Below are 26,344 nucleotides of genomic sequence, written 5' to 3'. Positions count from 1 at the left end.
AGAATGCATCACCCATCATAAATACGATGAGTGGCGGCTGTATACCAACCACTGCTCTGCGTGCTTTACCCCAATCCCTAATGAACTTTTTCCACACTCACAACCACCTCGTAAGGTAAAACACCTGTTCTCATTTCTTATCTCATCTGGATGGTGAAAGCGAGGCCCAGGGAGGTTAAGTCACTTGCCTAAGAACACACGAAAGGGGAAGAGCTACGTTTCAACCCGGCTGCTTGATGCCTCTAAAACAATGTTGTCAAAAAAATGGATTTCTCAACTCTCCTGACCATTTACCCATCCCCTTTTTTGATAATCTTCCTAGGAGATCACCATCTAAGAGTCTCTATCAGCTGGGAGATGTCACTAATTTTGGTGTTAAATAGTCAAATCTTTGATAATATTTCAAATATAAAATTATTAAAATATATTTTTCCTTTCTTGAGCAACGCAGGTTAAAAGAAAAAAAATCTAAAAGGAAAAAAAAAAAAAAAATATATATATATATATACCAATGTACTACTATTCTCCCAATTCCTCCTTCTCTACTCACAACACTTGCTGTTAGCAGAAATGTTATTTTCATAGTTTGGAACAACAAACATGAAGTCCTAAATAAAACAATATAAACAAAATTAATTTCACTTTCATATGAAATATGATCATCTAATGAATTATCTTTTTAAAAAATTCCTGTGTCCAGTGGCCTGAGTATGGGGACTGTTGATCATCAACTGAAGGAATGAAAAGGAGGCCAAGAGATTCCAAGCCTGAGGACGAGGGGTGCGTGGGCAAGTACATGAAGTCTGGGCTTCAGCGGTGCTCATTTGGGAGCAATGAAACACAAAAATTCATAGTAGGTACCACGGCCTCCAGATCAAGAGTCGGGATAAGCAGCACTGGAACATATGTCTGAAATGTGGCACCTGAGAGGTTGTAAAGGTGGTGAAGCCTATACTTCCGAGTCTGCTGAAACTTCTGGTCAAATGTTGTTTTATCTTTTGGAAACAAGTATAAAAAAACCAAAAATAAGAAAGATAAAATACATCTAAAACCAAACGAACTAGCAGTCAAAATTTTGTTTTATTTTATTATTGGCTAGAAAGATGTTACAGCCAAAAAAGGCAATGATACTAAAGGAATCCTCTCTTATTTTCAATATGCAAATATATTTCTTCCAAGAGAGGCCCTGGTGTGATCTGAAGAGTCCATGTTAACTTCTTTTCTGGAAACTTCCTTGCCTTAGTTGTTGTATTCTTGAAGAGCCTGGGCCATGAAGAGTTTGCCTAAGTTTTGGGCAGTGAACTCCTTGATGTTCTGGCAGTAAGTGTTAATCTGGCCTGTGCATTTCAAAAAGAGAAAAAGAGAGTCATAATGTTCCACAAATTGTAAAATGACCCAGAATACTAGTCAAACAAGAAAACCAACATAATTAAGAACCACCAGTATTTTGTTTTGTTTTGAATCAAGAGTTTATAAGAATTAAGTCTGTTTTTCCATAAGGGATAACGAATGGAAGTTCTTTTGAAAATAAGTTATCTTCTACTCTTGACTACATGCAGAATGAAGAAAAACTACTTTTAAAAAGCCCTAAGGACATATTAGTTGTCAATCAAAATGTAACGACTATGCAGATCAGACCAACACTGTACTAAGAAAATATCACTAGCTCACCTTAACAGGGTAGAAAGGAGATATAAAAGATAAAATCACAGAACTGTAATCCAACCAGACCCACCTGACCCAGATGTGAGCTACTATAGTAGTTTTCACACTGTGCTTTTGGAAATGCTAAGTGTTATTGGACCTTAAGAAAGGAATTATGTCTCAGTTTCCCAAATTTAATTTATGTGTGTACTAGAAAGTTTTTAAAAATTTGGATGTTCCCCACACACACTAAAAATATATCAATAGAAATAAGAAATTGCAGAAGATTAGCTTTTCTTTAAGTAGGATTTTCACTTTAATAAAACCTCTCACAACTAGCCAATTGAATCAAATAGCATTTAACATTTCTACAGAAATAAGATTATGGCCAAATAAAAGCATGAATGTTATATATTCAAAATCAAGTCCTAACATAGGACACAGGATCTCTACTGCTCAAAGGTGGTGTTAAATGTTAAGTATACCCTGAGAAGGTTCATCCAGAATTATACTCGTGTTATTGCCAAAATTTAAGCCAAAGTAAGGGAAATATTTTCTTGAATTAATTCAAGTACCCACTGTACAGTGCAGGGCTAGAAGAGGAAAAAGTAAGGGGCCTGAGCTTTATAAAAATGATCTTTTGCATTAAGATTGTAAACATCTGTTTCTCAGCTTCCATGAAAGATAACTCAAATAAAACCTTTCCGTTTTAGAAAGTTTATAATGTCATCTCAAAAATGTTTAGATACTCACAGAGTAAAGCAGTGAAAGGACCCAAGAAATAACAAAGACTTAAAAATTCTTAAATTTCAGAAATTACAGGTGCTAGATTCAAATTCAGCCTCTAACCATTTAAAATATACTAGCTTTTATGGCATCTTTTTCTGTTTGTAAATTTCATCATTGCCTTCTTCTTCCTAAACAACAGAGAAAACCAGCCAGGTTTGGCACTGGCTAACAATACCTGCAATGAGCAATGAATCCATCCTGGCAGGAGGCTGCAGTGGTTTGAAGAGTTTGGACAGGTCTTCCTCAGGGAGTGGGGGTTCTCCTCGGCTCTGACGCTGCATATTCTCCTGCTGGCGACGCTGCTGATACTAAAATTCCAAGGGAAAATGATTTGGTGATTTTTCTCTATCTGAGGAGAAAGAAAGACCTTCCTTGCTTGTGCAACCAGCAAAACCCCATTGCTCTGAATTCTAATCTCAGTTTTATCAATGGTAACATTTGGTAACTTGCTTCTAAGAAGCTAAATATGGCAACAGGAGAAGAAAATTCCTTTGTTGTAAACTCTAGTGTCACTCTGAGCTCTTAAGCCTATACTAATGATTCAGAAAACAAAACTGATTATGTTAAGTAACAGTATCCTTAAAAGACAAAGAAGCTGATGATTAGTGAGTGAAAGAGAGTAATTTTACCTTTTATGAAAATGTGGTAGTAAATGATTGACCCTAACTTTAATAACTAACCAATGAACTACCACATTGGGAATTTTCAACTTTATCCCTACTAACCTAAATTACAATATCAATGTTATTACTGCTGTGTTTGCAATTATTACTATTCTTAACAGATCAGCACTTTAGCTAAGGATGGATACTCAGATAATGCTTCAAATGTTCTCAAACTCTGGATTCAAATACTCTCAATTTTTGACTCTCTGAAGAGAAGGGAGGGATACACATATAAAAAGGTATAGATCAACTATAAACTTGGTAGATCAACAATTACAGTAAGAGCTAATAGCTGTAGATTGTTCAAAACAGTGAAGGAAATAAAACACACACATGCCTTTAAAATGTCAGGTAATGAGAAACCAAGGTGGACTAGTAAAAATTTTATTCTTGGATTCCTATGAAGATCAATGGAAATGGTACTTCTTCCTAAAAAAGCGGGGTCACTCGCTTTGCAAAGATTTCTGTACTCATTATGGGGTATGACAGTAAAAGTAAGACAAATCTACAAAAGGTACGAATGCTGCTGGTAAGTATGAAGAAATGTCACATGAGGAATTTTAAGACATATTAAACTCTGAAAGATATCTGTAAGATTGGTTTCCAGAACCAATTGTCTCATAGGTGACAGATATTCAATTTTATACTCTAAGCAAGTCCTTTACCTACAGGAAGAACCAGCAAGAGACTGAAATCAAACTGGGAAGGTTTTTTCCCCCTCAGTTTATCAGAGATTTGTAACCACCACTAGTTGATCAGCAATTTATAACCACCACCATCTTTTCAGTTAAAAAACACACTATTTATATATGTTATCTCAATTCTAAGTGTGGTAGAAACAAAGTATTTTAAATTTCAGCATATACTATGTATGAACTCTGATATTAAAATTTTTTAAAAAATACAATATTCTCAGAATCAGTTGTACTTAGAAATCTATATTTAAAGTACATTAAATATACATTAAAGTACATTTTAATGAACACAGAGTGTCATATACAAATGCTACTTTCACAGATAAACATTCTGGAATCAACTTATCTATGAATCAAATGTTAAGAACATTTTAGAGCAATATAGTCCAAAACAACATTTCGGGAACTGTGAAAATCGCGTGGCCTTGAAGCAACACGAATAAGAAAAGGGTTAAATGGCCATAGCAGCATATATGTGCACATGAGAATACTCAGGTAATTCTAGGGTTTCTGTCTGTATTATACTATTTACTTCACAGCAGTTGGTCTATTATTTCCTATCAAAATTGCTTGCTCTTAATCACAATTGCTCAATTTTTTAAATGAATTGAAGATTGCTAACTATGCTGCAGTGAGCCCCTACCAAACCAATTACAGTTAGTAAAGAAATGAGCTGTGACACTCTGGAATCTCTTTGCCTCTGATTTTCTCAATAAATGTATCTCTTATTTGCATAACCTTGGCATTATACTCTGAGCTTAATAAACCAGGGCTCTCTTTAACACATATACTTTTAAATATATCATGTAAATAATATATTAGGAACATACTATATAAAAAATAATCTTTAAAATATGATATAGAGTTACTAGCTAATGGTCAATGCTTTACCAAAGATAATTTACATCATTTTGAAGATAACTCTTGAAGTATCATACTTAGAAAAGAATGTTGAATTTTTCCATAATACCAACCTGATGTTTCTGCTGCTGCTGTTTACTAGTATTCCTCATGTATGTGTTATATTTAACTATATCTTGGCTCATATCATCCACTCTGTCCATCAGCAACTGTAGATTCTTCCCCAAATGATTGCTGAAATGTAAAGTAAATATACAGACATGTCTTACTTGAAGTTATGGCTCTGTCACTGCTCTGAACACTTCTGAGACATGAACTTGATCTTTATGCTAAAAGAATGAGAGCACAGATATGCACAAAAGCAAGGGTAGAGGAAAGTGTCTGAGTCGGCTTGTTATTAAACTTTCCCTATCACACACACACAATTATAATTTCAGGGATATCTGAAATAGCTCAGTTTCTTATTGTGAGAACATAGGTATGTTAGAGTAGGAACTGTTAAACATACCTAGTGAGACATTTATATTTTTTTAAAACCAAGTTTAACGTAAGTTCAGTACTTCAGAACCCTTTTCCCTAACAACTCCCACCTCGACCCCTGAAAATGTGCTGCAGAGCCTTTAAATCAGTAGTCATAGGCAAGAACCATGCAAACAGATTAAGACTTCAGGAATATGATTTCTCTATCTAGAAGGTTTAACAACAGCATTTATTCTGCAAAGCCAGATGAAGAGGCTCCTTTCCTTTAATCTGTTGTACAGTCTTTCATACTTCTTTTCTCCAGAAATTTCTATTACAGCTCAGTTACTTAAACTCTCTTTATAAAGTGATGTTAATGATTGATACAGTAACCACCATATTCACTGATTTCTGCCTGCAACTGTCTTCTGCCATGGTAAAGCCTGGACAGCTACTATACATATATATTCTAAAAATAGCTAGCTAACAACTACTAGTAGTTACCCATTTATTAATTTGAAACAGATATTTACTAAACTCCTATTATGTGCCAGCCTCAGTATCAGGAAACAGGAAGACAACAGTGAATGAGACATACATGGTCTCTGTCGTCAATGAGCTTATAACCGATTAGGAATGGGAGAAGGGAGGGAAGAGGGAAGAGAAAAGACATTTACTTTGGATAGCATGGTCAGAGTATCTCTTTGAGGAGATGACAGGCTGAAAGCGAAAGATTAGGAGTCAGCCATGCAAAAAGTATTCCAGGCAAAAGAAAGTACAAGTGCTGAAGGCCTGAGATGGGCAAGAACTGGGCAGATTTGATAAAAAGAAGAGGCCTGGCATAGCTGGAGCACAGTGATTAGGTTAAGGAAGCCCATTAGCACCACACAACTCCCCCAAACAATGTAGTGTGTGTGAATGAGACCTCTCAACTCCAACATGAACGATGTCCTGGAATTGTGCATGTTTGTGACATGTTTTGGCTTAAATTTTAAAATGGTCACTCTATTGCTATGCAGACAGATTGGAGAGCAGAACCACGAGATCAGTTAAGAGTCTACTGTGCTGTGCTGCCAGGGAGGTAGAGAAACTGAAACACTCATACAGTGAGGTTGGAATGTAAAATGATGGAACTGCTGTGGAAAATAGTTTGGTGGCTCCTCAAAAAGCTGAAGAGAGTTATAATATGACCCAGCAATTACACTCCTATGTATATACCCAAGAGAACTGAAAATATATGTTCACACAAAAACTTGTACATGCATGTTAATAGCTACATTATTCATAATAACCAAAAGGTAGAAACAACCCAAATAACCATCAGACAATGAATGGATAAACAAATTGTGGTATATCCATACAACAGAATATCATTCAGGCATTAAAAGAATTAAGAACTGACATATGCTACATCACAGATGAACGTGGAAAACATTATGCAAAGAAGAAAACATTAAATAAAGAAGCCAGACACAAAAGCCTACTTAATGTAGGATCCTACTTTATGAAATATCTAGAACAGGCAAATCCACAGAGACAGAAAGTAACTAGTGGTTGCCAGGGAATGGGGGATCAGCGAATGACTGTTTAATAGGGTTTCTGTCTGCAGTGATGATCATGTTCTAGAATTCATAATGGTTGCACAATATTGTGACTACACTAAAAACTACTGAATTATACACTTTAAAATCATTAACATGGTCAATTTTTAACTCTATTTTAAAAACTTCACCCCTTCCTTCAAGAATCTATTGTGATATACCAGAGAGAAACAGTGGTGGCTTTGAACTAGGACGGTGGCAGTAAGTATGGAGAAAAGTGAGCAAAACTGAGAGCTCTTCTGGGGCAGATCTGGCAATCTTTATTTAACACGGGTAAGAGAGAGGAATCAAGGGTGACTCTCAGTTTTCTGGCGTGAGCAGCCAACTGGTTGGTTACTAGATTTACAGAGAAGAGAAAGACTGAGAAAGAAACAGGTTGGGAATACTGGAAATAAATGAAAATAAATCCAATTAAAATATGGATTCCATTTGCAACCCGAGAAAATTATAAAGTTTTGGCTCTCTCTCAAATAATGGAAAGAACATAGGACAGGCGTGTGTGTACGCATGTGGTAAATAGATGTATCTTTTAATCCCAGTCTGGTACTACCTAGATAACTTTGGCCCAGTAACTTAGCCTAATGACTTCAACTGTCCAAGAATCAAGTGCTTCTTTCATATTAAATCTTATTTCATATTTATCTTATTCCATTATAATTTTTTGATTTGTTTTTAAAACAGTTTTTCTTCTCTGGAAACCAGATAAGCATTTGCCTCTGTTTTCTTCTAATTTCTTAACAGTTTGATTTTAATTCACTCAGACTTAAGTGTTTGAACATATGGTACAAGATGAAGAATTAAAGTGATTTTTTTCCAGTAGCTAATCAAATGTCCAGACCCATGGATAACCTCAGGAATAAAGTTTAACAATACTGCACCTCACATTCATTCTTTTGACACAAATAACTTGGTACATACTTTGCTAATCACCCTCTTAGATGCTAAGGATTAAGCTATATAAGATAATCTTGTACTCAACACATTCTAGTGAGAAGAGAGGAATGCAAATAGATAAATACAATGTAGTGGTGGTAAATGCTATAACAGACATACAAAAGAAGCATAAAGGATAGTCTGGTAGGATCAGGTGAAACCTCCCCAGACTATCCGATGAATGAATTTTCAGTTTTTGAGGAGGAGTTGGAGGTAGTCAGACAAGGAAGGTAGAAAAAGAGACTGCAGATACTGGGCAGCATGTTCAGAGACCTTGGCATGAAAACTGATACATTTAAAGAACTGCAAATAATTCAGTATACCAGGAGCAAAGGAGAAGGGCAAGACTGTGAAAAAGAGCTATATGACACTGAAGAGGCAGGCAACAGTCACCGGGAAAAGACTCTTGGAAACTCGGACTATAAGTTTTAATTCTATTCTATGGACACTGGGAATGAGCCAAAGATTTTAAGCAAAGCAGTCACATTAGCATCCAATTTGCATTTAGCAAGATCATTCATTACAATTTATCCTTTGAAAAAGGAAAAGGTTAAAAGCAGGAAGTTAGGAGACTATGAAAATAATCAAGAAGAGAAATAATGAGGCCCTGGCCTAAGGAAGCAAAAATCATGTAAGACAAAATGACCCCAAGAAAAGACAGTGAGGAACACTGATGTTTAGAGATAAGCAAAAGAGAGTTCACTGTGGAGAATGAGAAGTAACTCAGAAGAGCTATAGTTTTACAAATGCTAAAGAAAGAAAAAATTTCAGAAAGAAGGGGTTATCAACTGTATTAAATGCTGAAAAATCTATAACATCCAGTGATATAGTGACAAAGAATTCTTGTGACTTTGGTGAGAGGTTGAACAACATACAATGGATGGAACACTGCAAAGTGCTGGGGATAAATGGGAAATGAGGAAATATAGATAATGACATGTAGAAAATTCTGTCAAGAAGCCTGACTATAAAACAAAAAATGCAGCAGAAGCTGAAAAGAGGAATAATGATGGCATGAGGTCAAAAGGTATTCTTTTTGTAAGTTTATTTCTTTTTAAGATAGCGGGACTTAAACAGTTTAAATGTTCTTATTTTTAGGAGATATCTACTGAAGTATTTAGGGGTTGAAAGTCCTATCAATAATTCACTTTCAAATGGTTCAGGGGGAAAAAATATGTGCCTATGTACATAAATAGAAAGAGAGTGGGCGCAAATGTGGCAAGGTATACAATTGGTGAATCTGGGTAAAAGGTTTATAGGTGGGTGTTTGTTGCATGATTCTTTTGTCTGAAGAGTTGAACATTTAAAAAATTTTTATTTAATGGGAAAAACAAGTCTATAAAGATAACAAAAAAGAACCAGTGGTATAGAGAGGAACTGAAAATCCATGAGGAAGGAGGGAAATGATTAACTTAGGTCCAGAGAAGGCAAGAGGACAGGCAGGGATTGACATCAGGGGACGGATCATTTTCACTACTGAATGAATTGAGGCCCAAAGAGCTAAGTTAAGTATAAGAAACTCCATTAACTACATGGACAGTTGTTAAGTAAGTCATGTATGTCAGTAAGCACAAAAGGAAATCAGAGAAAGGGAAGATCACCACCAATCCTGTGGCTGGGAGGTTACCAGGAGACCAGTGACACTGGAAAACACAAAGGAGAGGTGCTGCCATATGCAGAGAAAAGCCTAGTATTTGTACCCAGACCTTAAATCTTGAAGGCTGACTACACTGATTTTAGCAATAAGAAAATTACTACTAAAATAGACCCTCTTCCTTCTCCACACAAAAATGTCTTTAATATAAAGTACTAATATTATGTACTGCATAATATTATAGTGAAAGAACACTGCCACAAGCACAAATACGTGGACTTCAAGGATTTCATAATATTTATATTATAATAATGCTCTTCAGAAACCTAACCAATCAGAAAAACTCAAAAATCTGTGCTTGTACAGGCCTGAAGGGCACCAGGAATTAACAATACCAAAATATTTCATAAATAACATTCACAGAAAATCAGAACCACTACCAAGAGCAATTTTGTGGGGGTCTTTTCAGTACAAGTTCAACTAGAATACTGAAACATGGACTTACTGTTAGGAGTTTCAATACTATAGCCTTTTCTTTTATTGCCCAGGAAACAAAGAACTTAAAACAGATAACTTAAACAGATGTGAACCAAGACATAGAGTGTTAAGTCTGCTCTGGCTACAGTATCAGTTTATGCTTACTATCCTTAATGGATGATGCCCACTCTTAGCTTACTTTTTAAAAAGAAGAAATAAAAACAAAATTGTTTTTCATGTGTTAAAAGCTGAAGGCTTATATAATAGATGTTTAAAAATTAATAAAGGCTACTATGGAATAACCATAACTAGAATTTCCATCTAATAAAATTAAAATTAAAAATTAGAGTATTTTTAACATAAGAGAATACAGTATATTTTATTCAGAGTATAGAGTATATTTATCAAGTAAATTAAAGAACTGCTACCCACATATAGATTGTAAAAGGGAATATCACACAAAATGTTTATGTAGCTGTGTAAGAATGATTTCTGATGAGGTTTCTTACAAAAACTTTTTTTTATGGCAACTGATCTGATTACCATCATCACACTACTGATGTTAGAAATTAAAAACTGAGATGTTCAAAAGGTATATTTCAGTCTCTCAAAATAACAATATTAGCAATTTGGTTCAATGTAATAGTCCAACAGTACAAGCACTGCTTCAAGGTTGCTTCCTTTTTTTTTTCCCCCAACAGAAACACCAATTTACCCTTTAAATAATTTCACATGGAAAGCAAAGGCCTTTCTTTCTCTTTCACATAAAAATAAAAATACAGAAGACAAAAACTATAATAAAATGTTTGTCTAGCTCTTAGTTGCTACAGTAAGCTGGGAACATTTTCTCAGCCATTATATAATAAATGGTGCTTGGACAAACGGACATTATAGACCAGCTCATTGGTAATGTGAAAGCACTATAATGGCTACATTTGTTTTGTATGCTCAATAAAGGAAGCCTGGGAAAAGGGGAAGACATAAATTATATAAGCAAAAGCTTTCATGTAGTAAATTTAAAATAATTACATAACTATATACTTAATACATCAAATTGTAACCCTGCATGCTGAAAAAGGTTCTTAGTGCAATGCTTTAAATACAGGTGCGCTGAGAGTGTTTGTAAAAGCAATAAAGAAAAATATGACCTTCTAAAATAGACAAATTAAAAGACTTTTATGAATATATGTTTGCAGTCAAACAGTACACTCTTGGTGCCAAATTAGCCTTGCAACCTGGCTGTGTCACTTAGCACTCCATTTATATTCAGTTTCCATCTCCCAGCCCGTGAAGACTTTCTAGTGGTCTTTGTGACGGACTAATGCAATGAAAGGTGGCACTTCAACCACACTCCTATCCATGCCAGAGCACGGAGAAGAACATCAGGGTCTCTGGTCTTTCTGGGTTCATCTCATCTCATTTGGCTTATGTTGAGGAAGTACAAATTCTGTATCTTCTTTTTTACAAGCTTTTATCTAGGATAACTAGAAATCTGATAAGTAATTGAGCTTCTGCTCCAAACTGGTTCCTTAAGAAAACACACCTTGTTTCTTTCAGCCAATAAACATGTATTGATTGACTACCTACTCTGTCTATTTACTTTCATTCTACAAGTTTGCTGCTAGCCTCCTGCCCTCCCCCAGCCCCTTATACAAAATCACTAACATAAAGCTTAAAGGGCATAGAGGAGCACATATATTTATGACTCTGTTAACATTTCTGTTAAGAGTAATCAGTAGGGACAAAATCAACATTTATTTCATGAAGGAAACAATCTGGTTTAGAATACCTCAGTCAGTATTTTATAATACCAATATAATAAACATTATCTTAGCAACTAGATAGCTAAAGCAGTTACGTGGGAGGACATCCTGTCACCAACTGTCTAAGATAGCAAAAGCCAGTGTCAGGTTTAGAAAATGCCAGTTTTAGTTAAAAACTCAAACAACTAGAAGTTTACTACTGACAGAGCCTGCATCTGAACAAAGGCAAGTGTTAACTGGTTAAAACAAAACAAAAAAAAGTAGTATTTCTGTTCTCCTGAGCATTATTAAATATCCAGACATAATACCATAAGCCTCTCAGGATAGTGTACAAGAAATAAAACTGAGCCAAATAAGAAAGTCTTCCCCTGTAGGCATTTACATATCAAAGCACAAATGATAAAGCAAAGAAGGCTGAAGAGGGTTCTTCTAATAGGAGCAATTAGTATTCAAAAAATGCTTTGTTTTACTTCATCAATTTGGCATTTTTTTCCTGAGATCTTAACAGGACCAAATACTACATGTTACATACATCTTAGCAACCTCAAAATGTCCTTAAGTAATTTTCTTGTTTCACAGGTAAAGTCTATGGGGAAAAAAAATCTTTTGCAGAAAGTTCTAATAAAGGGACTTTTCATTAGGCAGGGCCACTTACCTGCTAGCAAGACTGAGCAATTCATGTTTATCTGCCACAGCTGACTTCTTTTCGAGTTCCCACATTAGGACGTTGATCAGATGTGAATTTTTAATTACAATCGGCACTTCTTCAAACATGTGCTCAAAGGTGATATTTGCTTTTTTCAATCTGTGATGCATGTTAAAAATACTTTAGTCTGATGGTCCGAAGCAAGTGTTAAATTGACTATTTCATACATTTTGCCTAATTACAGGCCCTCTCCAGGATCTTTCTTTCATTAGCACTCTTAAAAGGGGGGAGAGAGAAACTAGAGTTTTACAAAGTCAAGCATAAGTCGAGTGATTTGAGTAACTCTGAAAATGATCTGAATTTGAGCTAAAGCCCAGAAAATAAGATTCCTGGCAAGAGAGACTATACATTCTTTGTAATCAGGTATCTTTTAAATTTCATTGATAGTAAAATATAAATGTCACAATAAGTTATGCTATACAACCTACATCTAAAACTTAATTTAAAATAAATAGCTAGAAAACAGAAATACTACTCTGTTTCTTGGAAAGTTCATTTTAAAAGCCTACTGAACTAAAGAGATCAACAAGTAGCAGAACACTAGACTCCACGTAACAGTTCAGAACACAGCAAGGACACAGCTCATGGTTTCTATGCACCTTAAGTTTTTAGGCGTCATATGGAAAAATTGAGATGAACTGTCCTACATGAAGTCAAAGCCCTAACTCTGCTTTAATAAGAAATAAAAATTTGTATAGTTAACAGAAGAATTCTAAATATTTAAAATTTTTTAAAAATGTAAATATTCCAATACCACTAAATAGGATCCCAAAACAGCCCTATCAGTTAATCTCTGCATACCTGTCACCTATAAAATTTCCAATATGTCACATTTTTTGAATCCTTAAAATGTTTATATCTCCTCCCACTCCCACGCCTTAAGAACAGGGGCTCAGAAAATAAGACATACAGCTCACAGCCGGTCCGACTTATTACACAATTTGACAGCCGCTGATCACTCTTTCCATCTCCTTTTATTCAATCATTTATTTCTTCAAATCTGGTAGCTAATTCCCACTCTAACTGAATTCACCCTTGGTAAGAACAACAAACGAGACATTCCCTAAAGAATAATTTAAACATGGAAAGGAAGAAAGCAAGTGGCACTCGGCATGCATAAAACTTCTATAGTCAACATGGCAAAAGCATTACCACACTACACTGAGGATTCAATAAATGTGGCAAACAAAAATCTTAAAAGAAAAATACCCAAACCCTTTACCATATGCCTCATAGGCCCTCAAACACTTACGCTTCAGGGGAAAAATCCTTCTCTTTACAAACTTCCATCAGTTTAGGAGTCAGTCTGTATGCCTTTAGTGAGAGAGACCCTTGGGCAGTTTTTATGGGATCTCAAATAAGGAAAAGAGAAAGAAATTACTCAGAATGTTGTCACTACCAGTGCTCAAATGACATTAGTTCTAGGCACATTCTGTTACATATCTCACAATCTTTGCAAAATAAAGATCAAAATAAATAACCAGAACACAACGTGAAGCAGATTTAAACCATTATAGCAAACAAGAAGCAAAAATGTAGGGATCTCACAATCCTACTTATAATAGGTAGAACAACTTCCTCCCTAAAATAAAAAGTTTAGATACAAAACTAAGATATATTCAAATCCATTCCTTAGCAAGAACTAGTAAACTTGCTGAAAATTAAATATATCACATGTTCTATACATCTTGTATAATTAGGAGGAAAATATTGATGAATAGTAAACATGAAAATTCACTGCATATTTGTATAATTCTTCAGTCAACTAACTTAAAATAAATAGCCCTGCAAACAAAATTTATCTGTCCTAATAATCAATGTTCTCATTTCTTAGTTAATACAGATTCCAAAAACAAAACCACTAAAGTGAAACTGCTATCACAAAAGTGTCTTTTTAGTTTTAGAGAACCTAATTTTGTCAAAACTAACTGCTTAAACACTCCATGAGTAAGGGAGCTTAGCACTTGCAGCATGATAACGGCTCTGGCATGCCAATATTCGCCTAAAACCTGTGTTAACATTCATGTTGTCTGAAACTTAACACAGTGAAACTTTTAGCAATAGGTGATAAAATGAAAACCAAAATAGATTGAAACAAGTGGAAAATTCATCAAGGTCTGATGATGCAATGTTTCCAGCCAATATAAGTACACTTTAACAACTTGTTCTTTACTGTAATCCAATTGTTAACATACTGAAACAATTTTGGGGCAGCTCATAAGATTGATCGTATTCATTAGTATTTTTTCTGACAGATACTCAGGACGTTACATTTACTTCTCAGCTGGAAACTATATGCAAGTCTGCCAGATATGGCAAACTGTGAGTGTTTTGGGAGGGGGAAGGCTATAAAGCTGTTAAATTGCCTACAGTTCTGATACAGCACAGAACATCTGGTCTGGAGAGCTTGAGGAAACACCATTAAATAGGCCGAAAAGAAAAAAATCTTTGTGCTAAGAAACAGTCCAGGTTTTGTACGCTGCTGTCAGAGGTATAAAAAAAACTTGGCACGCTGTATTATGATTGGTCAGTCACGTACAGAGCCAGACACTCTAGCAATCGGGGTTTGTTAGACATCTGGTCTAGTTCCACCAGCTCCTTCAATGAGGGAGGGGAGATGGAGGAATAAAAATGAAGCAGCTACTCCAGCATTCCAAAATGTACACATCAGGGCTCTGATAGCAAGAAAAATAAACAGAAAGAAGGAAACCCTGTCTAGACTTAGCTGCTGCTAAGGCTACTACAGAAACAGGGTTGGTATTTACTTGAGAAGGCCTGCCAGGCTGCTCTTAGGAGGCAAAAAAAAAAAAAAAAAAAAGGCAGAAAGCAAAAATAGTAGTAATAATATTAAGAGAAGAAAAGAATAATAAAGGAACCTCCTACTAACCATAAATGAGAACGACAGATTCTTCAATGGCATGTTGGTAACTGAACTGAGAATCCAGGAGCGCCCGGGTGACGAATGAGCCATAGTATGTGGACTGGTACCAGCCCACGTGAAGATGATCGATGTTTACATGGCGAAGGCTCCGCATCATTTCCATCTGATACTGGACTGGATGATGGAGAGAAGGGGAACAAAAGAAAAAACTATTTAATGATGGTACCAATATTAAAAACAAGTCTTTTTGGAAACCAATTTCTACATAACTAGTAGCTATAAGGAACAGGTTTCCAGATTTAAAATCCATTTAGTTCACATATAAAGAAAACAAAATTAAGCTTTCAAATCATGTGGGCATTCCTTTTTTCCTTACTGAAAAAAAACATTTTATAGAAAATGCATTAAACACATAATATTAATGCCTTGTTCTAAGCAAGAAATTATTAAATGTAGTTTCCACTCTTTTTAAAAACAGTAAATGTTTAAGGAAAAATTTTATAATTGCAAAACTGGTTGGTTATAAGTAGTTTCATTTGTTATCAATCTCTTCTTCAACACAGTTTTTAGAATTGAGAAGTTAAAACCATCAAGAAAAGTTAAGGGGAAACAATTAACTACATTACTTATACATGAACAGGATACAGGCTGGAGCTGATTTAAAATAGAAGAATTCATTTTTGCCTTCATCTGGTGCCCCCTGCTGCATATGCTAAATTTGAAAAAGAATTCTTTTTTCTTGTCTGTGTGTTCCTTAGTGTTAAGTAACAGACACTATTTTTTCATTAGAATAGTGCTATATTTTAGTCACCATGTATGGAATGAAAAGGTTTAATGACTTTTACTTTTGTCAAATTAATGACTACAATATATATTATTAAGTTAAAGCAGCATTAGAAAAATAGGTGCAAACTGACAATATAATAAATGTCATTTTAAAGCGATATAGCCCAATGTATAGCAAATACAGGAGAAAACTATAATCAACATAATATCCAAGCTATTTATTTCTATCATAATGAATGTATGACTATGTTGAGTATACATATTTGCCTAACTCGGAACCTAACCATTTCATTTTCAAAACTCAAACAAAGTTATATGTGTGTCATTCTTTTGGTTATAGCACTGTGGTTTTACAAAGCAAACAAGACTCAGGATCACAAGTATATAAACCTTCCTCAGATGGACACAGTCTTATTTTTCAACACTTGTTACTAGGCAAAGACAACATCAACCTGCTTATTCCAAGGAAGGTTATATTTCTCATGCTAAAAACTGACAGCCAAAACTGATCAACTACTAATTATGTGTTTTCGGAGGCTTTCTTTAGCTACGCAGAAAAGTTGAAGAACCTCAAAGCTCCTTTACCACTATCTGGAGGGTCCTTCTTAAGCCCATGGCAAAAATGCAATACTGTCAAGATATATATCAGTTTAAATGACTCTGTTTTGAATGTGGGCTCATTCATTTGTAGAAAGAAAAAAGTGTTAACAGAGAGGTGGTTTGGCTAGTATTGTTTCTTTTGTTGTGTGTTTTTAAGGGTAGGGGGAAGAGGGTTATACTAAATATACCAGATAAACCAAACCAGTGTTTCTGTAGATTTATGAATAAAATGTGAAAACAAAGCCACGTGGTATATTCTAAACCACTATTAAAAATACCTTTGAAACCTATTTTATATACAATGATAGCCTGAAGAAGCAGTATAAAATTAATGATAATCTTATGTCAATTATCTTTTATCTTAATATTTTATCCCCCTGGCATATAAGAGAATCTCACCTCCCCCAGCTAGTTTAATAGATTCATATCAACCACATAAATTTGGGAGTAGGACAGAATCATTGCTACAATCTCTTTCTGCCTTAAAATTCAATAATTCTTTTAAATTGAAGTAAAATCACTGTTTTGACTAATATATTTTAATCAAATTTAATTTACAAAAAGTCCCAATATCATAAGCAAAACAGGAGCCACACTAAATTTGCTATTTATTAAAAGGAAAGGGAAGAGGAGATGAGATTACCAAGCAACTGATAGTATAAACGAGATTTTACAGAACAATTTTTAAAAAAATCAGTATTTAAAAAACATGTTGGTGTACAATTTAGCAAAATTATAAGCAGAGGTTAGACTCTACCAACTTGCAACAGTAGAAAAGAAGAAAAAACTTGGAATCTAGAGATATGGGTTCTCATGCCAGCTCTAAGATTTCCCTCGCACAGATCTTGCTGTCCAGCTAATGATCCTTCTCTGAGGTTTAATTTTCCCATCTCCAAAGAGATCTGAGAGCTCAATCCCAGTCAAAATGCTGTGACTCCACATTGTTCATTAGATATACTTACGATTAAGTGATTTTTCTATTAGCTTAAGAAGGGCCTTCAGCATGCATTATGATTTAAAATAAAAATACACTTCTCTGAAAAACACTGTCATCTTGCTAAGTCTCCCCTCAAATAGCCTGACTACAATAGATTTTATAATAGCATTTTCAGGATACAAGAGGTTAAAAAGTTCAAGATGTGTAGCAAACCTCTATATGCCTTCTTTACACAGTCTTACCTACTTTGCAGCCCCTCCAATAAGGGTAAGAATGAAAATGAAGTGTTTCTCTAAACTAGAGAAGAGAGTCAAGGGTGAGGCCTACAGCGATGTGGAGACACCTACTGCTCCAATGTATGTATTTCTGGAGACTGCAAAGTAGGGAGATCGGCTTCCGTGTTAGTGGGAGGAACAAGGGGAGCATTTCCATTTTCCTCTTCTATAGCTTAAAAAATGACATAACAGATTTCACAAGATTTCAGATAAAATTGTTTATGAGTCTTAAAAGTTTTCATATCACCTGCATATCTTATATACATATATATATATATATATATATATATATAAAAATAAAGGGCTAAGAGCAATGATGGGTCAATTAATAAAATCACTTTTTTTTTTACAGTGCACTGGAATTTCACTATTACATAACAAAGTATGTGCTGGGCCTAATCTATGTACAAGTTCCAGGACACTGTCTGTCTTCGTTTGAACTTATCACTCCAATTTTAAAAATTAAAAAAATAAACACAATATTAAAAAAAAAAAAAAAAAGGTGCCCTGTCAGAGGCATCACAGAGAAAAAGAAAGGATCTAAAAGGACTTGTGATGCTCCAATAAATGTACAGTTTTAAAGAGGTCACTTTTTGATTTAATAAAATAAAAAAGGTGATTTTTCCATTATATATAAGCCAAGGAGCAAAAGACACAACTCACAGCCACATAAACTGCTTTATCTCTGCAGATGTTTAGAATCTGTGTCCTCATTCTAATGTTGATATAGACATATGATCCTCATCTCCCTACACTCACACAATTTTTCCTCCTCCTCCTCCCAATCCAAATTTTCAAAAAGTACAATACCAGCCCTTGCAAAACTTCCTGGTAAACCTCAGTAGGAATAAGAAATGAACAACATACTATCCCCCTCAACTGTCTCAAAACCATGTTCCTGGCACCCGCCATCAATCAACTGAGCTGAGCTGCCACACTAGCTGACACCTAAATGCCCCTCTGGCCTAGGTAGAGACAAGGGGAAAATCGTGAAATGGTGACATGGTAGTAAGTTTACACAGGAAATAAGAAATGTTCATTGTAGATTCTAATCTTCCAGGTGGATGTCCTTAATTTTGTGGCTATGCTAGTCTCCCTAAGGATATATACTGGGGTTGATCAGGTAAGGCGAGCACAAGAGGCCCGATTTAGCTCAAGGCTTAGGTAATAGAAGGAGAGGAGGGGCCTCATGAAATCTGGAAGTGGCCCATGATGATGCTGCCATGTCAACAGCCCATAGGCTCTGGCGAATTGACCTGACTTCTCAATGCAGCTGGTCTCATTTTTCTGGCTGGAGTTTTAAAAGGAGGATATAAAAGATAGAAAAAAGGTTCACCCTATCTAGGGAATGGCTCACACCTCGGAAAGAAGAGAAACAGTCAGAAAACCAAAGGAAAAAGGACAAAGGAAAGAAAAAAGGAGGGCATGGTGGCTCATGCGTGTGATCCTAGCACTCTAGGAGGCCAAGGTGGGAGGATCACTTGACGTAAGGAGTTCGAGACTAGCCTGAGCAACAGTGAGACCCAGTCTCTACTAAAAATAGAAAAATTGGCTGGGTGTGGTGGTGCATGCCTCTAGTCTCAGCTACTCAGGAAGCTGAGGCAGGAGGATCACTAGAGCCCAGGAATCTGAGGTTGCTATGAGCTAGGCTGACACCACAGCACTCTAGCCAGGGTGACAGAGAGAGATTCTGTCTCAAAAAAAAAAAAGAAAGAAAAGAAAAAGAAAAAAGGAGGCTCCTTGACATAAAGTACCCTAACTGCCTATTGCTGAATTAATGCAGACCAATAGAGAAACAAGCACTCATTGGCAACTCTGCAGAGTTGGTCCAAGGGTTAGACACGCTTCCATTTTTTGTTCTAAAATTCTCATATTTAACAGAAGCCAATGCAGCAATTTCAACCAATAACATTCATTTTTGAGTTAATGGCTAAATATTCCTGGGGAACTTCCCAAAGACGAATGGCAAGAGGAAAATCCTCTTGAAGGGGAAAGAATCTTTTAGGCATTCTTAGTTCAAAAAACAAACACTCTACTCACTGAAGAAAAGCAGTACACAACAAATGAATTTCAAAGGCAAATTGGTAGTTACTATGAAGCTGACTTACATTACTAATACAAAAAGCTGCACTTAAATGCAGTTTAGGTGGTGCTACAAAATTTGGAAGGATTATAAAAATGAACTAGTTTTATAAATCCCTTCAACTTCTATGATTACCTTAATTGGTTAAGCCTCTCCCAAGCAAAGGAAAGCCTGCTTTACTGACTTAACCGTTCGAAGTTTGGCACCAGTATATTCATATTCACTTTTTCCAGATATCCTCTTTGCAAAACAGTCAATTTTAAAGTGCCTAGAGCTAAAACTGTCTTAACTGAGGCAAAGAGCCCAATAACTATTTCTTTCAAAAATCAATCACATTGGTTGGGCTTTCTCTTGTTTCATCTTCAACTATGAAAATACTGAAAATTATATGTTGTCTTACATTTAAATATTACATCTGGAGTTACACTGGCACACAAGACCATGAGATTTGAGTACTCCTGAAGATCACTGGGAAGGATGATGGAATAGAAGCTTTTCAGTTCAGTAGAATTAACCAACTTTCTTTTCACCTTCAATTCTTCACCCTCACTTTTAAAATCATCTTTTTTATTTTATTATTTTAAGCGAGCCCTCGTGAAATACAATTTCTGACTGAAAAACAAGAACACAGAATTACCACGGGATGAGCTCAAAGTAGGAAATTAAAGCTGTGGCATACTCAAAATCGAAAACTCAAGATCTTTCTGGCAGATTAAGAAAAAGTGCTTTTACAGAGGTGTTATTAGGGAACTCTTAATGGGCAAAGTAATCTAAACTTAAAAATAATTTAAGGATGTACTGTCTAATATTTAATGATTTGCTATTTTATCATATAAACCCAAATAATTTAATTATAATTACATTATTTTTGAAATAAACATAGATACAGCTTGGAGGAAAAGAGTAGAGCTAAGCACAAGGAAAGAAACTAGCACTTAGTGAGCACTTATTATGTCAGACTTCCTGCTAAGTGGTCTACATATGTTATCTATATTCCTCACAATAACTCTAATGAGCTAATCATGATTATTGAAATCCTTTTACAAAAGCTGTTTACCATAGCTTCAACTTCAGTTTGAGTTGGGACTATCTGACTCCAAAGCCAAGGCAACCACCCACTTAGAGAACTTCATTGCTTCTTACTGGTGAAATTTCAAGTAAATTATTTCTGAATCAATGAAGCACTGCACACAGATACAACAGAAGTATACAACAAATTTCTAGGTTTTCAGAAACCACAGCTTGTATGTGTTTGATCACTAAATTAACCAATAATTTAGCACTACCAGAAAGCTTTTAAGTAATAAAACTACCATCAAAGATTTTTAAATGCCAAAGTTGATACTTATCATAAATATGTAATCAAACTCCTAAAACATTGTATTCCATGTTACTATTTGAGATTTGTGCCAAGACTACTTTGTAACTAAATACTGGCTCAGATCAAAGATGACCTGCACAAATTCATCAAGTAAGGGAACAGACAGAGACCAGATCTAGTATATGCTCTTTGCAGCAAAGAAACTAAACTCAATCAGGAGATGCAAATGGCTTAAAAAGCAAGCAAACAAACAAAACCCCACAATTTCCCTGAATCAAACCAATGATTTCAACAACTATGACAGGGAAGTGGAATGCATAAAAATGTCCTATCTGTTCTGGCATGAGTGCTAACCAAAGTAGGCCTTTTAAGAAAATAATTACAGGCCTCTTTCCCAGCTGCACTATGCAACACCAGTGAGCACTCACAGGCTGTGAACTGTGAAGGCTCTGCGCCATTATTTAGCAAGACAAACTTTATTCCGTGCTTTCCTCTTCATATGAGACTTTTTGCCAAGCCGCACATACGTTTCAGGCAATGTTCAAAGCTAGCAGCAGATGTAGATTTAAGCAAGCAGAATGTGCATTTGAAAAAAGAATTAAATAAGAATCTACTTTGGGTGGAGAGAATTATGGAGGTACGCAGATTTCTTAAAATTTCCACATTCTCTTCACCCAGTTTGTATCACATATTCATTCCTTTTTTCAATTAATACATCTGTTATTAATACCATCTCTGCTGCTGCTTAAGAATTTTGGTAACAGTTCATTTTCACAGTAAAGTGTCCAATAAAAATTCTACTCTACCTAGGAATGAATTTGTTTTATTTAAAAAGAAATAAAAATAATGCCCTAATAATAATAATTTCTTAATAATTTTACAGAAATATTTTTAAATAGTTCATTTATTCTGGGTGGTTTAATTTCTTCTTTAAAGTATTATGAATTCTGACAAAATATTTTGAATGCCAAGCTGGAGATAGAGGAATGGGAATGTGTGTGGTTGCTCCATTTAATCTTTTAAACCTAATAAGAGTCTTGAAAATTATTGTAAATCAGGTTTTTAGAAAGATTTTAATGTGTCTCAAGAAGTCCTCTATGAAATAAACTGAATTCTTCACAGAAAATAACAAGTACAACCTGTAACAAATCTACATTATTATCTTCTTAACCAAAACATGAAACAAAAACAAGATATATTACTTCTTTGAGGTTATGAGAATTTAAAATGCATATGCATTTATGCCCTTGGTCATGAAAACACATACACATAAGTAGATGATAAAGAGCCAATAGTAAGTTAATTGTATGTCATCTGAGATCTGTTTATACAAAGTGAATTCACCTGGATGGGCCCAGGGGCCTAGACCCCCGTCACCACAAAGAATTCTCACATAAAGAATATTGCTACCTCTTGCTACAGTTAAGAGGATAGTACGTTAGAAGACCAAATGAGACTCTCTGGGTTCAGGAAAAAACAATTTTTTTCACACTATGTAATAGGCTCCTTCATAAGGACAAGTAACACCTGTCATATTTATAGCTATATATGAGGTACTACATTAATGCTGACACAAAGTTAGGTGCTGAAAATATTCCAAAAGAATGGAATATATCCAAGACATGTGACTGGTGTTAATGTACTAGAAAATGTCACAACTACTAGGAAAATTTATATATATAATACGTATGTAAAATACATACATATAATAAAATTATATATATGTTCTGCCCTGTTCACAAAGTACTTGAAGTATCTTGCATTAAACCACACAAAATAATCAGTAATCTCAAGAGTAGGAAAAGTCTAAATTAGAATATAGAAAATAAAGAATGAAGGTGAGGCAGAGATATGAACAAAGTGAATCAGGCCATAGGTATTTTGGTTAAAATGTACAAATTTGTCTATGAATCAAATCAAAGAAAAAGGGAAACAAGGCTGTTCACATTATCCAAAGAGTGAAAAATATCACATCTCAAGTAGGTAAAACTTTCCCTAGTATTTAATCCTAAAATGAAATTTTCATGTGAGGCGGAAGTGAAAACTATCCTGCAACTTTTTGAGAAGCAGAAGACATTTCTTTAATAGAAATATCATGATTAATTTGCCTTTCCTATAAATTTGGGTTTTTAATGTAAAACAAGGAGAAAATGACCTCAGGAGTACTTTTCAAAACACAAAAAACAGTGTGTACAAGATAGCAAAAAAAAAAAAAAAAAAAGAAGAGCTAACAAAATGAATTAAGTTTCACTCTGTAAGAATCTGTCAATTTCAAACTTCAGTTGTTAAAAACAGAATGGAATACATCAGTAGTAAGCACTAAATATTCAAAAAAGAACAAATGATCACTTTTTGGAGGCACTCTTTGCAGTGTACATATAACAGTCTGGTGACAAATAATCCATAGGATCACTTCACTTTATTCATTCTAAAACCAGTTACTGGGTACTTCTTGCGCTAGGTGCCTGATAAAGCTATAGTGACCTCATCTTGCAAAAGATGACTTCTTCAATATGACTGTCCAATGAACTGATGGTAGTTAACACATTTGTCTCTCTGGGCCTTAATTTCCTCACCTGGAAAATAATAGTTTCAACTTCCAACCATTTGATGATGGCAATTTAAGAATTTACCTCCAAGCCCAGACGGCTCTTTGCTTAATGAGCATTTTCAGGGAGAAGTCCCAGAGGTAGCACACACTATAAATGTATACACTGACTTTATCAACCCACCCTCCAAGTCTACTATTTCTGTATTTTCTCCCTCTTTAAGAGGATACTCAGTCATCAGTCTTGACTACTTCGCCCTCTCTCAGTTCATAGTCATCTATCTACCTTCTGAGTGGAATCTATCTTCTCCAAGGCAAAAATCATTTAGAACATTTCTAAAAAATGTAAATGGCATGGGAAAATGCTCATGAGAGGCTATGAGGAAAAAAAAGCAGAATATAAAACTATTGCTATATACCATATAAATGCCAATATGTGAACAACTTGAGTTGCTCCCTCCTCCTAAGGAGAAAACTAGAAAGAAATATGCTAAAATGGTAATGGCAACAGTTCTCCAGAGAGTGAAATCACTGCAGATTTTTGCTTTCTTACTTATTCTTACCATTATTTTCTCATGTTTTTTGGCAAAAGAATTGTCCAATACATGTAATGTTAAAGAAGTACATGCATACATACATACATACATACCAACAGAATATCTTTCCCATGGTCACCCATAACCTGGGTACTTGTGCTCCTAAATTGTGGAAGCAGAGAATAGGATAGGGTACTAGACTATTCAGAATCTAAAGCAACTAACCCTATCTTAATAACATCTTGACCACACATTAGTTGTGTGTCCTACAACAAATTATGCAGACTGGATTACACAGACTGGTCTCCTCCCCTCCGATGCAAAAAAAATAAAAATAAAAATAAAAACAACAACAACAACAAAATAACAACAACAACAACAACAAAAATAATAACAACAACAACAACAAAAAAAAAAACAGGGGTGGGGGATAGCATCTACTTCATAAGGCAGTTAAGATTAAATGAAATCACTCATAAGAGCTTGGTGAACTGAATAACCTCCGGAAGACTTCAAGAGGTTATCACTATAACCTATTATTCAGAAATGTTATTTAGAATTCAGAGAATATGGTACTTCCCTGGGTCAAACGAACTGTTTAAGGAGTACTAGGTTTGATTAACTTGGTTGCTAAGTGTTGTATAAACTCCACAGTTTTCATCTTCACATTGGGGGTAGGGGGAAATCAGAAAAATGGGGAAGGGGATTGAAGATTGTATGTGCCAACTAAAAAAAAAAAAAAGAAAGTATGAATCTGTAACATTCATTTTATGAAACAGAGTTCACATGTACAAACAGGAGTATGATCAAAACAATCTACCATGAGAAAGGATTACAAAAGGAAAAATACTTCTTAGATACTAAAGCTATAAGCTAATTATATTCTGTATAATAAAGAACAGATTCAATAAAGAAAGAGACAAGCTACAGAAATTAGATTTCAAGAAAAGGTAATCTTGGGTGTTCTATTATTACTGTGTATATAACAATATAATTGCATTGTACTATATAAGGTTCTATCTCCTGATTCCATTTATAACTCTTCCAAAGAGAGGAAATAAGTTCCCTGCCCCCTCCCCAACAGGTGACTTTAAACAAAAAACTGAGAACGGGGTTGGGGATGGGAAGGAGGAGTGAGCAGCAGTGCCAGCTTACACAGGGGACTGGGAAAAGGCCATCTGGAAATACTGCCCACTCAAGTGAAGTAGCTAAATTCAATTAGATACAGCAAACAGCTTTATAATGAGCATGTGTTGCTTAGTAGGATCGTCCACTCCAGCAACCTTAACTGTCCAAAGATAAGTTTCCTTTACCTTTAAACATCCGTGTGATGTATTATTTAAAAATCATATTAAAGATGCTATAAAAGAAAGCCTGAAGGATATAATTTTTGAAGAGTATTCTTAACTGCAACCTAAAAAAGGACACTCTGGCAAGAATGGAAAGTGACAGGAGTTATGGAAAAGGTTAGGAAGGGCAAATAATTTCCTGTGGTTTAGTTAAATCAGAAAAATAGAAGTATTTATAACTACATACTCCATCCACACTTTCTGGTCTCCACAACTTTCCCTACACACTCTACTTCTTCTGAACATTTTTATAGGATAAGAAAGAGTTCCAAGTTGAGAAAACTGATCAAGCAGAAATCTTAGCAGTTCATGAAGTTATCTGAGGTTAGAAACCTACGGCTTATTTTTAAAAGAGGCTATGTTACATTTCCTGTTGAGATCTCCTTATAGAAGACAGTATCTAGCCCAAGAATCCTCACCCAGAAATTTCAAAACATCTGTGAAATTCCCCAAATCATAAGCATATGCACTTTTGTGGAGTGAGGGTCCAAAGCTTTCACCAAATTCTCAAAGGGGCTCAAGAGCCAAAAGAGGGTAATAGGTACTGAAATGCAGTAGAATGTGCTCCTGGCTCTCATGGAACTTCCATTCCTCAGTATATAATATACATGTGAGGAGAAAGCCGGGGAGAGACGAGGTGTAAAGGCAGCAATCAATTCAGTTCTGAGGCAGCCACAAAAGTAGCACAAATCGGCACTGAGATCACCAAAGATACACCACTAGGAAGAGTACAAACACCAGGCCAAAGGTTCAGAGAAAACTCCAGCTTTCAGCAGGAGAGCCAAATGAATGTCACTTTTACCTTTGCTTTTGTCCTACCAAGAACAGGAAGTGCATGATG

At 35.2% G+C, this 26,344-nt stretch overlaps 1 protein-coding gene across 1 annotated transcript in view; it reads right to left on the bottom strand.

The window, feature by feature from the left end:
• Positions 1 to 1,067: 1,067 nt before the first annotated feature.
• EIF3H (eukaryotic translation initiation factor 3 subunit H) overlaps positions 1,068 to 26,344 on the bottom strand; it is a 95,136-nt gene continuing 69,859 nt past the window's right edge. The window contains exons 3-8 of the mRNA XM_069466065.1: positions 15,075 to 15,242; positions 13,440 to 13,539; positions 12,137 to 12,286; positions 4,768 to 4,888; positions 2,609 to 2,741; positions 1,068 to 1,337 (exon numbers count right to left, since the gene is read on the bottom strand). Of these exons, the coding sequence (XP_069322166.1) occupies positions 1,240 to 1,337; positions 2,609 to 2,741; positions 4,768 to 4,888; positions 12,137 to 12,286; positions 13,440 to 13,539; positions 15,075 to 15,242 (770 nt within the window). The 3' untranslated portion in view covers positions 1,068 to 1,239. The remainder of the gene's footprint in view (positions 1,338 to 2,608; positions 2,742 to 4,767; positions 4,889 to 12,136; positions 12,287 to 13,439; positions 13,540 to 15,074; positions 15,243 to 26,344) is intronic.

The sequence above is a fragment of the Eulemur rufifrons genome, chromosome 3 (genome assembly GCF_041146395.1).
Source record: "Eulemur rufifrons isolate Redbay chromosome 3, OSU_ERuf_1, whole genome shotgun sequence".
NCBI lineage: Eukaryota > Metazoa > Chordata > Mammalia > Primates > Lemuridae > Eulemur > Eulemur rufifrons.
Note: the sequence above shows the minus strand (reverse complement) of the source record. Positions and strands in the feature narration are given on the sequence as shown.